This window comes from Aplidium turbinatum, chromosome 3 (assembly GCF_918807975.1).
Source record: "Aplidium turbinatum chromosome 3, kaAplTurb1.1, whole genome shotgun sequence".
Lineage (NCBI taxonomy): Eukaryota > Metazoa > Chordata > Ascidiacea > Aplousobranchia > Polyclinidae > Aplidium > Aplidium turbinatum.
In genome coordinates, this window is record NC_137474.1 from 42724807 (window position 1) to 42738908 (window position 14102).

A 14102-nucleotide genomic window follows, 5' to 3' on the forward strand; every position below is an offset into this window, starting at 1 on the left:
TCCAAATAAAACGACATCTACGATATGTTAGTATGCTAAAGACCAACGTTGCGTACAAGAGTAATGTAGAAATGCACATAATACCATGGCGATATTACAAGTCAGGTTACATCATTAGGCTATATGAAAAAAATATGTTTTATGGCCCAATTAATTTGATATTGAAAAGGCCAGAAGTAAAGTAATAAACTTCGGAGCATAACCGTAGGATTTAGAGGAAATTCGGACTATGAATATCAAAGCTAACACATTAGCGAACATTTTATTCAAACGTTTCGAAAACTTCTGTTTTCATCGTCAGTCAAAAGTAAGAATGAAGCTATGTTTTTACAATGGCAAAATCGAGCGAAAAATGCGATACAGTAGTTGAGTCACCTCGGCTATCAAAATCAGTCACTCAACAACGATTCAACATCTGCTAACGTTGAATCATTGCAAATGGCTGACTCTGCCAGCAAGGAATAGTATAGCCGTAGCGTCTGAATAATAATTGTAACGAATGTCTGCTCTTTCCTCCAATTATTGTATTATTAAATTTAACTTCTTAATTGCTCAAAACACGAACAGTTGAAGAAAAAAATCTTCTCACACCCTATATTGGATTTATTTTTCTTGCAAAATGAAGTCATTTTGTTTCAGCGCAAGTGGCCCGTGTGTACCTTATACCACAGTTCAAAATTATGGTTTCGAATGCGTATTATGATGCAGAAGACTTCCTTTCACTGGATGAGACTTTGTTTCCATCCCGCGTTGGTGTGTCCTTCAGGCAATAAGCTTCAGGCAAAATATAAGCCTGCTAAATATGATTTGTTGCTAAGAAGCATAAATAGTGCGCGTATGTCATTCACCTATACCGCCATAGCTTATGCGGGTAAGCCAGTAGGTGTACCAGGACCACACTATCTGACTTCCACTATGGAATATGTGGAAACGTTGGTACACATTTTGGACAGAGTTTCTTCGCTTCAAGGACGAAACATATCCCTTGATCTCTTTTACACTTCACTTGATTAAGCAGAATGGCTTTGGAACAAAAACATAACTTTAGTTGGAAAATGGCAAAGCAATAGAAAAGGGGTTAGCGAGTTAAAATCTCTCACTGATTGGGAAGCCTTCAGTACCAAAATTACTGGGAGGAGTCGAGAAACCACATTACCGTTACGTCGTACGCAGTCAAACCAAAATCTACCGGTAAACGCAATGTTCTGGTCTTATCAACTATGCAGCCAATCCTTGGAGTAACCAAAGATGACGGAAAGGAAAAATCTGCAATAATCAAGCTCTACGATTTTACCAAGGGTAGGACTGATGTCGTCGACCAGAAGATGGCATATTATAGCGTCAAGTCGAAGTCAGCAAAATGGACTGTGTCTGCATTTTCTTACATTTTAGACGTTGCGCGGGTCAATGCGATGACCATTAGTTACTTGAACCGCGAGTTGTCCTTTTCACAAGCCAAGGGAGACGAAAGTTTTGTGGAGGGGTGGCAGCTAGCCATGTTATTAGTCAAACCACACATGTCTAGATAATTGGATGATGTACCTATTCTACGTGGGTCACTCCGCCATACAATGTCAACATTTTTGGGACGAAACCATAGATTAACAGCAAACTCAATTTTGCTATTACCAGTGGTTTTCATAATGAAATAGCGGGCTATCATAAGATTTGTTCTTATCATGTGATCGTTGATTATGGGATTAGATATTTTAATCACAGTATTTGGTCATCACCGTTTTATTCAAAAGCGGGGTATTTTTCTATCTATAAATTGATCGAAATATTACTTATAAAGCTGTGCGGTTCAATTTCATTACCATTATACTTGACGATGCTAATTTACTACACTTGCAATACGGTCTGTTTTGTACAATATTTCGCACAAGTTACATTTTTTTTGTGACTGGAATTTCTTGTCTTCGAAGAATTTTGATAAGTCAATTTTTTTCAATGCAATGACGACTGCATGTCTTCATTTTCAATAAAAATAAACAGTGCCTGGATGACATTATGTGTTTCCATTTTCGCTGAAAGGCATTACTTTCACAGATCAAATGTTTGTACTGTTTCAACGTCTGACGATGGTGAACCGCTGTAAAGTGGCCGATATTTCCTGCGAAAGTTTTGCGTAACAAAATGTAATTTGAAACAAACGCATGATTTTCTTAGGTTGTATCGCAACACCACTGAACGTTGTATCGACATAAGCAAAGTATCTATAAGCTGTTAGCACTCGCAATGACATGGTAGGACATATCAAGCTGTGCTTATTTCTCTACGATGAGAATTGGGTCAGGACAAGAGCGGCAAACCAGAGTTGACCTTTCGCTGCTTGAAATTTGAGCAAACAAATTATATGGTAGATTATAAATATTGGTGCAATTTCTTTGTAATGTAAAAACGCCCAAAAATGCCTTATATTTATAAGGAAAACTAAATTTTTGTTTAGTTTAGCATTACTCCATGTTATAATTCAAAAATATGCGTTCGAACGGTCAATTTTGAAGCTGTTTTCGGGAAATTAGAATAAAAACTGACTTTTTATCGTTTTTTCATCTCAAACACTTTATTTCAATAACTTTGTGGGGTAAAATTTTAATTTCTATACGCACAATACACATGGCTATTATCTTGCAAAATATTTTGGCTCTGTGATTTTCATAGCTCCCGTTATTAGCGATTAATTAGCACGGGGCTAAAATAGCCCGTGTCGAACTTTCCGCGTACGAAAACAGCTCGTATTAAGATAGGGGCTCGCAATAATCTGCTAAGTCTCTCAAAATTTAGAAAAAAGTGATAATGTCAATTTTGAAGTTGCTTTATTAAAAGGCAACATAATGTTAAGTTTGAAAGCTTTTGTATACACTTTGTCATAACTAAAAAGAATTAAAATTTTGTTTTCGCTGTGGTTAGTTGGTTGGTTTTGAATCTTTATCCTCGGACTGAAAAAGCCTTGATAGGTTATTCCTGGTAGTTTCGCATACTTGTAGAATGTAGAGGCTCTTGACACAAGGCCGGTTAGCGAGGTTGGCAGAGTGAAGCTTTTCGACTGTTGAAGTCTTGTTGCCGGGGAATTATTCCATCCATTAGGTGCCGCTGAATGGAGAGCAGCAGTCCTGAAATGCGTTGCTCAAGCGATTTAGGAAGGTTGCTCGAAACAAAACCAGTGTGTTTCAAAGCGAAGAAGAGATCAGTTTTAACGCAAAAGTAGTAACAGGATTTTTTGTTTCACAATCTAACGACATTCGTTTTGACTTGCCAGTGAAACTAATGCGCAAGGTAGGAAAATCGATCGATTCAGAAGAGACCTTAAAGTTGAAAGTAGCTAACCTTGTCATTCAAAGGCTGTTAAACATCAATGCTTTGCTTCACTTGATAAAATTATTTCGATAAGTAAAATTATTTCACTTTTTTAAAGTAATTTTGAGTTTCTGAATAAAGAACTTTTTTGCGTTAAAAGTTCAACTTAAATCAGGTTTTTTTTCCAAACACTTTTTAATCGCACTCCTGTTAAATTATTGGATGGCACTAGTCGATAAACCACTTTACTGCCAAAAACTTATTTTGTTGCATTTTCATGGCACATTAAAACTTTTTGCATTACTTTTGATTAATCATGGATTCCAAGACGACAAAAACCCAAAATGATGTCCTTGCACTGGGTTGTCGTTTGAGGAAGGGGAGTTATTATTATTTTATTATTATTATTTTCAAAAGAAATAATAAGATTTTCGAAGACAATTACTTTAAGAATCAAGATGAATTTTTTCTTTCTCTGCGCGTTGGTCGCGATTTTATATTCAAAAGTCGCTCGAAGCTCACAACAAGTTACCCTGACCTGCCCTTCCAATGACGTCACTGAGAGGGGTTTGGCTGGCCCTTCTGGCAAAAGGGGTCCAAAGGGTGAGCCAGGGATAAAAGGTAAGTTGATTGAATGCATTTTGTTGTTCTGCCGTCAAGCAATATTGACGTTGTGACGCTAGAACAACGTACGCGTCAATTGACGTCAGTCGGATAATAATGTCATGTACCTCTGTTGGACATTGATATGTTTCACTGAAACTTAATGACAATCATTTTTCCAGGTAATGACTAGTTGTGTTATTTTTTCTATTGTAACATTTAAATCACAAATTTAACGTTATTTATACTTTGAATCACCAAACGCATCATTGACGCATCCACGTCATAATAGATCAAGCTGTCATAAGTAGCCAATTATTCAATGGTTAGTCCAAAATACACTGAACATTGAGCATACAAACGCTTTGACTCACTGGCTTTACAGCGTCCAATACAACAGATGCAACTTGTTTTACCACTGTCAGCATACAGTGCAACGATGTTGTTATATAGCGACATTGCTATAAGTTGTAAAAGTAAACTCTTGGAAGCTTTACCTGACTATCAATACAAGGCTGAGCAATTACTTGTTCAGAAAATCATGACAAAAATATTATTTTCATGCATATTGTTTATGTGTATTTTCATGAACGTTTCAAGTGGTTGCTTAAAGCGCGTTTGTGAACTTTAAGCGTTGACAGTGTTTTAAGGTGTTTAAGGTGGTAAACTTTACGGTGTTTATGTAAACAATCCATTGTGAAAAGAGTTCTACAGCACAACACATTTTGCTTTTACTGCAAGCCACATGAAGACTGATCAATTGGTGGAATCTTTGTTAAAGAGAACTCATTAAGCAATAAATAATGTTAATACTTGCACAGGACAATGAAAGCGATGTGTAGGCCTAGTCATATGAATGTAGAAACAGACTTGATTAGTCAGGTCAGAGCATTTTCAAGAAATGGCTATCACTCGCCATTTATGCTAAACGTGCGCTTTTGCAAAGTAAAAATATGAAAATCATTTAACCCAGCCTATAGCTGCTGCAATTAGGACCGTAAAAGAGGAACCAAAATATCTCTGTAATAGCTTCTAGCGTGCAGAAAAATGAATGCAGTAATTTTTAGTGAAGTCGTAAAGTAAAGTAGTAAATGTAAATTTAATGTAATTTTCTCTGCTTGGCTTTTCGCTTGGCACTGAGCGTTTTTTGTAATTGTTGTTAAATTAATGTGAGTGCTTGATAACTGCGCAGCCTTACAATCGAGTAAGGCAAAATCAAGCAGCTAGTTTGTAACTAACTTCATCCAATCCATGTACAAACTTGATCTTCTTGTCCCAATATTAAATATTGTAAAAACATAATTACAGAAAATTACTTTTCATACTATTTGGACTTTTTTAAAAGAATGTAGCAAAATATGCCATAATTGCTTATTAGCCTATTCTTATGCGTGAGTTGACGAGTCGATTCGTACTGGGTAGTTCGACAGCGCAGTCGTTTTAGTGTTAAAATTGTCATTTGTTTTCGTTCTAATGACTTTCATATACGTTTTCCAATCTACAGAAAAGTTTAGACATTAAACTGGTTGTAACAATTAGAGGATGCTACTTGAATTGCTGTCTCATTAGCAAAACGATGTTCGCCAAGATTCTGCCAGTTTCTCACTTTTGTTTGGTGATGAAATATCGTTTATTTTAGCTGGTACTTTCCTTTGTGATCGAGACATGTTAATGACAAGAATGACAGATAAATGCCAAAATTATTTTTCGATAATGATTTAGTCTGAAAACGCCATTTTCTTGGCTTTAAATGCATCGTTTCTTTCAATCAAATTATATCAAAATGTGAAAGTATGTATTTGAAACAAACCTTAAACATTATGTTTGAACAAGTAGGCTTGTTAGTTAAACAAAACACTCCATTTTTCTTGTCTTGATTAAAAACATTCTTAAACAAGTTGTTCGAATCAGTATAATCAGACAAAATGTCCGTCCTTGGGTATTTGTGCTGACAACATGAACCTGATTTTTGTAACTGTTTGCCAAGTTTAAACTAACCAGAACTAATGGATGGAAACTCCAACCTTTAATTAAAATAAAAGAAAAAATATCTCACATGGAAACAAAAGTATTCAAGCTGCACGTCTGTAATGTCAAACTGAGAAAACAAAAGTATTGCAGCAAATTTCATATTGCTCAGTTTGAATTGTTGTGTCCAACACAATCTTCTATGCTGTATTTTTTTTTACTGATACACTTTTGTTCTCGTATCCAAACGTTCGTCCGGTGGTTGAAGATTTAAATTAATTTGGTAGGAAGACACTTTATGTGTCCACGTTCAGGTATGTTTTTAATGTCCTGCCAAAGGCACAGTCACATACTTTATAGCGGTGTCGAACCGGCACCCTTTGGAGCGTCAGATCAAGTTTCTTACCATTTGGCTATGCAGTAAACATTTCAGTAATCAGTATAGTAAGAATTAATATATAGTACAATTTGCAAAAATACATTTTTTTAAATGTCAAGTTCTACAATACTACATGACATTTTTATGTGGTTGTGCTTTACAAAGATTGAATATTGAACAACAACTATAGATTTGTAGGGAGAGGTAAATTGAAAGCCTCAAAACTTCCAATTACTAAGTTAACTACCGGCTTATTTTTGCTTCACTACAAGTTTATCAATCAGTCTAATTTTTTAAACCAACTGAGACATGTAGAAAGTTTGTTGAAGTGCAAAATGCACGGTTTTGCTGGTAAACGGCTTGGTCACGAAACATGAATTAGTGTCGACTAACGAAGTTTCAAACAAGATGCAATGGGTTGTGGACATTGATCAGTAAAACTGAACTAAAATGCCAGATAGTTCTCAATAAGCTCGCAATAATCTGCTAAGTCTCTCAAAATTAGAAAAAAGTGATAATGTCAGTTTTGAAGTTGTTTTATTAAAAGCAATATAATGTCAAGTTTGAAAGCTTTTGTATACCCTTTGTCATAACTAAAAAAGAATTAATATTTTGTTTTTCACTATTTAGGAAGGTTGCTCGAAACAAAACAAGTGTGTTTCAAAGCGAAGAAGAGATTCAGTTTTAACGCAAAAGTAGTAACAGGAGTTTTGTTTCGCAATCTAACGACATTCGTTTTGACTTGCCCTTGAAACAAATGAGCAAGGTAGGAAAATCGATCGATTCAGAAAAGACCTTAAAGTTGAAAGTAGCTAACCTTGTCATTCAAAGGCTGTTAAACATCAATGCTTTGCTTCATTTGATAAAATTATTTCGATAAGTAAAATTATTTCACTTTTTTAAAGTAATTTTTAGTTTCTGAATAAAGAACTTTTTTGCGTTAAAAGTTTAACCTAAACTTGCTTTTTTCCAAACACTTTTTAATCGCACTCCTGTTAAATTATTAGATAGCACTAGTCGATAGACCACTTTACAGACAAAAACTTATTTTAATTGCATTTTCATGGCACATTAAAACTTTTTGCATTACTTTTGATTAATCATGGATTCCAACACGACAAAAACTCAAAATGATGTCCTTGCACTGGGTTGTCGTTTGAGGAAGGGTTGTTATTATTATTATTATTTTTCAAAAGAAATAATAAGATCTTCGAAGACAATTACTTTAAGAATCAAGATGAATTTTCTCTTTCTCTGCACGTTGGTCGCAATTTTATTTTCAAAAGTCGCTAGAAGCTCACAACAAGTTACCCTGACCTGTCCTTCCAATGACGTCACTGAGAGGGGTGTGGCTGGCCCTTCTGGAAAAAGGGGTCCAAAGGGTGAGCCAGGGATAAAGGGTGAGCCAGGGATAAAAGGTAAGTTGATTGAATGCATTTTGTTGTTATGCCGTCAAAAAATATTGATTGATTGAATCTTTATCCTCGGACTGGGAAAGCTTCTTGCAGAGCTTAATCCTGGCAGTTTCGCATACTTGTAGAGGCTTTGAATCACTGACGCAGGCCGGTCACCGAGATTGACAGAGTGAAGTTTCCGATTGATGAAGTCTTGTTGCCGGGGAACTATTCCATCCATTAGATGCCGCTGAATGGAGAGCAGTCCTTAACGTGCGTTGCTCAAGCGCACATCCCGAGAGTCGAACCAGCGCCGCTTGATCTTAAAGCTTCTTCGTTCCAGAAGTGGCACGCTAACCAACTGAGCTATCGGGGCGGTTCGACTCTTGGTTGTACAATATTGAAATTGAGACGCCATAGAACAACGTACGCGTCACATATTATGTCACGATATCTATGTTGCGATATTCAATGTCATGTACCTCTGTTGGACATTGATATGCTCCACTGAAACTTAGTGACCATAATTTTTCCAGGTAATGACTAGTTGTGTTATTTTTTCTATTGTAGCATTTAAATCATAAATTTAACGTCATTTATACTTTGAATCACCAAACGCATCATTGACGCATCCACGTCATAATTTATCAAGCTGTCATAAGTAGCCTATTATTCAATGGTTAGTCCAAAATACACTGAACATTGAGCATACAAACGCTTTGACTCACTGGCTTTACAGTGTACAATACAACAGATGCAACTTGTTTTACCACTGTCAGCATGCAGTACAACGATATTGTTGTTTTGCGATATTGCTATAAGTTGTAAAAGTAAACTCTTGCAAGTTTTACCTGACTATCAATACAAGGCTGAGCAATTAGTTGTGCAGAAAATCATGACAAAAATATCATTTTCCATACATATTGTTTATTTGTATTTTTATGAACGTTTCAAGTGGTTGCTTACAGTGCGTTTGTCAACTTCAAGCGTTGAAAGTGTTTTAAGGTGTTTAAGAAGCTAAACTTTACGGTGTTTTATGTAAACAATCCATTGTGGAAAGAGTTCTACAGCACAACACATTTTGCTGTTACGGCAAGTCACATCAGATGACTGATCAGTTCATGGGATCTTTGTTAAAGAGAACTCATTAAGCAATGGGTAATATCGATAGTTGCACAGGACAATGAAAGCGATGTGTAGGCCTAGTCATATAAATGTAGAAACAGACTTGATTAGTCAGATCAGAGCATTTTCAAGAAATGGCCAACTCTCCGCCACTTACATTAAACGTGCGCTTTTGCAAAATAAAAATGCAAAACGGTCAGCCCTAGCTCTCCCGTGATTTGTCACAACCTAATATCAACCATTTTCAAGTTTTCGAGATAAACGACTTTTTGTGTTTATAGCTCTAAAATTAACAAGGTAAAACACTCGAAGTTGACTTTTGGAGGCTGGAGCGGACAAGCAAACAAAATTTTTTTAAATAAAATTTAAGCCAGGTTTTTTTTTTGTTTATTAAAATATGGCGTATATTTGTTTTTGCCAGATAACTAGTTATAAAAAATGTATTAGGTTTGTATGGTAAAACCTAATATAATCTCGATGTTGGCTTTATCCGCCTTATTGGCTTATTTAATGTTATGCTTTTGTATGGTAAAACCTAATATAAGCTCGGTGTTGGCTTTAACCACCTTATTGGTTTATTTAATGTTATGCTTTTGTATGAAAAAGCTTAATATAAACTAAATGTTGGCTTTGACCACACTATAATTTTATGATTTTGAATAGTAAAGCCTAATATAAGATTATTGTCTACTAAACTGCCTTGGCAGATTTTTTACTTTGACGTTTAGTGTGAGTACAGTACCCTGAAATAACTAAATTGTGGATTACTTTGCTCGTAGTAGATATAATAGAAGCATTAACATACAGTATAATTGAACCAAGTCGTTATGTTGATGCCTCCTTGATTTTTCAAGGAAATTTTTGCTACTTGCTGTGATGTGTTGGTTTTAAATCACAGTCATAACATTTCAGAAAGATAATCAAATTTATTTGTCGACCGGATAATGGTGTTATTAAAATAACCAAACTTCTAGTTAGGCCTGCAGGTAGACCCGCAAGGCGTTGTTACCGTTTTAGTTATTCCATGGATAGTTTCTGCACGTTTTGTGAAGTTTTCCTTTTGCCGCTTCTTGTGCTATGTTGTTGACTACTGTAAATTCTGTTGCCGCTTTACTGTCGTGTTGCTTGCATTAGTCGTACATAAATAAACATTAGGTAAAAATTATTGCAGTTTTGCAACTGTATGTGTACACTGTCTCCAAGTGATTTTACGCTTTTATTCAGAATACGGAACTTTTTAAGAAAAATGATATGTTTGATAACAATAAGTCGTACCAGAAAAGAACTCTTGGCTGCAATGAAGGCACGATCATGTTACCATGTCATTCATACTTCTTTAACTTATCATTATGAAACAACCACACAATCTCGATATGGATTGAAGGACTATTATAAAAGGCAAGACTTAAAAAAAAAATTCTTAAAAATCACACAGGTATGTTTATTCAGTGCTTGGTTGCATTTTTACTGCAACAGATTATCATAATTGTGCGGAAGTAACACGTATTGCGAAGGACGTTATCAAAGAACTTAAACACTGAGCTAACAGGGTCCGTCTCAAAATCACGCGGCCGGCTCAAGATCACGCGGCGCAAGAGGCTACGAAAAGTCAAACTGTTCGTTTAATGAAAAGCTAGTGTGCTCGGACGAACATTTTTAAGCTGCATAATTAAGTTTACCTAGTGGAGCCTAGTGCTTAACAACATTTCAACCCAATCTACTTTATCGAATGTTTTTAAATCCGCTTCACGCAACTCTAAGAGATGTAAGATGTGAAGTAGCCTGGGCTACTCTGCTGAAATTTTTCCGGTCACGTGACAATTTCCTGTTACTTGATTGGATAGACGAATATGTTAGGTTTTAGAAAATTATTCTTGCATAGATTGGAATATGTTAGGTTTTACACACCAATTATCTCGTAAACCATACTACATTGGAGCACAATTTTTTGTCAGGAGATGCATGAAGTCTTTAAACGCAGAAAAATGCAAAAAAGTCATTTTTGACAAAATGGCTGATATTAGGTCTACTAAAATCACGGGAGAGCTGCATTAGAACCGTAAATGAGGAACCGAAATATCTCTGCAATAGCTTTTCGCATGTAGGAAAATGAAAGTAGTAATTTTTTCGCAAATCTACCAACGTGAATATTGACAATGGTTATGCAGCCACTTTTAAAACATGACTTGGCTGCAGTGTCACTTTGATGGTTTCTTTCCAAGCTTTAATGTTGATCTGTGCTCTTGAAGGCAGAAGTTCAATATTCTTGTAAAGTCAGATACAATTGTAAAGCGACAGCAATTTGCAAAAAAACAACAAAGCTTAGTTTTCTTTTTTCCATCTTTTGTGTCTGAATAACTTATCACGTTGTTCAAGTATAGATCAACTTTTATTTATTTGGTTCAGAAATATATACATGTTACACATATAAGTCATAAATATATATTTAATGTAATTTGGTCTGCTTATCTTTTCGCTTGGCATTGAGAAATTTTTGTAGTATTGTTTAAGTCAGTGTTTCTCAATTTTTTTTTTAATAGCGCCCTCCTGGACAACGAACAAAGTATCAAAAGCCCCCTTCGACAAAAAAAGTAAAACCAAAGTTATTTTCTATTCATTGCAACTTAAAGTCCAACTCTAATGAGACAGATGAGGTTGGTGCAATGTCATCAGCCTCTTGATATCGGGTTTGTTGTATTTCCAGACGTTTAATATAAAATAAACAATAATAATTGTAGCGATAGCCAACCAAGTGAGAAAACCATTTACCTCTTGTTACTTACTGATTCAGTGTATAAAATCAACGCAATATATAGTAAGAAAGAAACGCAAAACAATCAACTGAGGAACGTGGTACAGAACGCTCAATTGATTACACGCGCAGTGCGGTGGTAATCAATTCCAACGTCTGTACCAGAAAACGCTGAACGGTGATTATGTAGTGACGCTGGTCACGAGTTACATATATTCAACGTAAATAGAATGACGACTATAACACCTCCCCGATAATTTTTATACACAAAGAAAAATATGAACAAGACACCGAATTAAACAATAAAACTCAAAGTCCGAAACGGGCCGGAGGTCTGCGGCGACGGCTCGACCTTCGTGGGTTGTGTGGCCCGAATTCCGGTACAGTCGGTGTGTCGTCCGAATCCGTTCGAGCTGAGGTGGAGACAGCGGAGGAGTCGACTGTTGGTGCAGGAGTTTCTCCCGGCTCCTGGTCCTCCGATGATGCATAGCGAGGTTGCAGTTGGTCCATATGGCGCCTCCACGTCGGACCATGTGGCAGCAGAAGTACCAGGAAGATTCGGCTACCCTGTCGCTTAATCACCTCGGCTGGAACCCAACGAGGATCCTGGCTCCGTCGTGGAGTGAAGGATAGCGCGTAACAGGGATCTCCCGGTTTGAAATGTCGTTTTGTACCTTCGGAGGCGTCCGTGTTGTGAGGGTTTTGTCGGGGTACCACTTGAGACGGTGTGGGGAGAAGCGTGTCGATCTTGGTTCGAATTTGACGATTGTTGAGTAACTGGCTTGGAGAGTAGCCACTTGGAGTGGGCGTGCGTCGATACTGCTGTAGGAACTCCAAGACTGCTTGTTTCGGGGGCAGGGAAGATTTGCGAAGTGCTTGCTTGAACGTACGTACGAGGCGCTCCGCCGCTCCATTGGTTTCCGGATGGTAAGGGGCACCCGTGATGTGTACCATACCCCTCTCCTTACAGAAAGTTTGGAATTCTGTGGATTTAAAAGTAGTAGCATTATCGGTAACTACAGTATGGGGATAGCCGAAATGAGCAAAATCTTCTTCTAGCAGGTTGATAGTAGCTGTTGAAGATAAGGAAGTAGTAGCATGAATACAAGGGTATTTAGAAAAAGCATCAATGCTGAGTAACCAATGGTAACCCATGAATTCTACCGCATGATCTATGTGTAAGCGACTCCACGGTGCTTCTGGAACCGTCCATGATTGGACCTGGGTTTTAGATTGCGGTTGATATTCGCCACAGGTACTGCACTTGTGACAAAGTTCCGCTATGTCTCGATCGATGTTTGGCCAGTAGACGGACGTCCTTGCCAACTGCTTCATTCTCTCAATGCCGAAATGTCCTTCATGAAGCAATTGAAGGACGGAAGGACGAAGTTTGGACGGGATGACCACTCTGGAACCGTAAAGTAGACATCCGTAACAAGTAGAAAGAGAGTCTGCGTACTTACGAAACGGTTCGACCGGGTCTTGTGGAGAAGACTTGGCCGGCCATCCTTCATGAATGAAACGCATTACCGTGGAAATGATAGGATCTTTAGAAGATTCTTTACGTAGTGATGCAGCATTTGGGGTCTGGACCTGCAAATCCAAAGCATCGATAGCGCAGACGATATCAATGTCATCCGCACTTTCCTCTTCATCGAAGACTTTATCCCCTCCTGCTGGTAAGCGACTCAAAGCATCAGCGTTTTGATGATCCTTCGTCTTCCTGTACTCAATAGTGTAGGTAAATTGCGATAAAAAGAGTGCCCAACGAGCCAAACGATTTGCTGCCAAAGAAGGTGTCGATTTGGCCGGGCCAAAAAGACTAAGCAATGGTTTATGATCTGTGACCAAAATGAATGATCTACCAAAAAGATATTGATAGAATTTCTTTAGCGCAAAAATTATCGACAAAGCCTCTTTCTGAATTTGACTATAGTTTCTCTGAGAGGCTGTTAATACTTTTGAAACGTTTGCTATAGGCCGTTCTGTGCCATCTGGGTAACGGTGAAACAAAGTAGCACCGATGCCCACACTAGAAGCATCACATGCGATACCTACCGGAAGTGACGCATTGAAATGTGTAAGAACCTCATCAGTAGAAAGATAATGCTTCAGCTGAACAAAAGAGTTTTCCTCTTGTTTTCCCCATCTCCAAGGAATGTCCCTTTTCGTGAGATGGTATAGTGGTTCTGCTACAGTGGAAGTGTTCAACGGTAGAAACGTCGAATAAAATTGTAAGGAACCTAAAAATGAACGAAGAGAAGATACGTCAGTGGGGGCAGACATCTCCAGTATGGCGTTTACCTTAGGACCTTTGGAGATGCCCTGCCTGGACAAAATGTGTCCGAGATACTCTACCTGAAGTTGTGCAAACTTACACTTGTCCTTTCTACACCTCAGGCCTTTTGAGTGAAGTCGATCGAGGAGCCGTCTAAGATTCTGGAGATGCTCCTCAGCAGTAGTGCCACTGACAAGAATGTCGTCTAGGTAGACTGCAACCCTTGGAAGGTCGGCTGTAAGGTCGTCCATGATCTTCTGAAAATAACCTGGAGCAGAAGATATGCCAAAAGGTAAAACATTT

General features: G+C 37.5%; 1 protein-coding gene across 1 annotated transcript in view; it reads left to right on the plus strand.

Annotated features, from left to right (window-relative positions):
* Positions 1–7487: 7487 nt before the first annotated feature.
* LOC145766828 (microfibril-associated glycoprotein 4-like) overlaps positions 7488–14102 on the plus strand; it is a 43199-nt gene continuing 36584 nt past the window's right edge. Inside the window, exon 1 of the mRNA XM_082578532.1 lies at positions 7488–7668. Coding sequence (XP_082434658.1) covers positions 7488–7668 — 181 coding nt within the window. The remainder of the gene's footprint in view (positions 7669–14102) is intronic.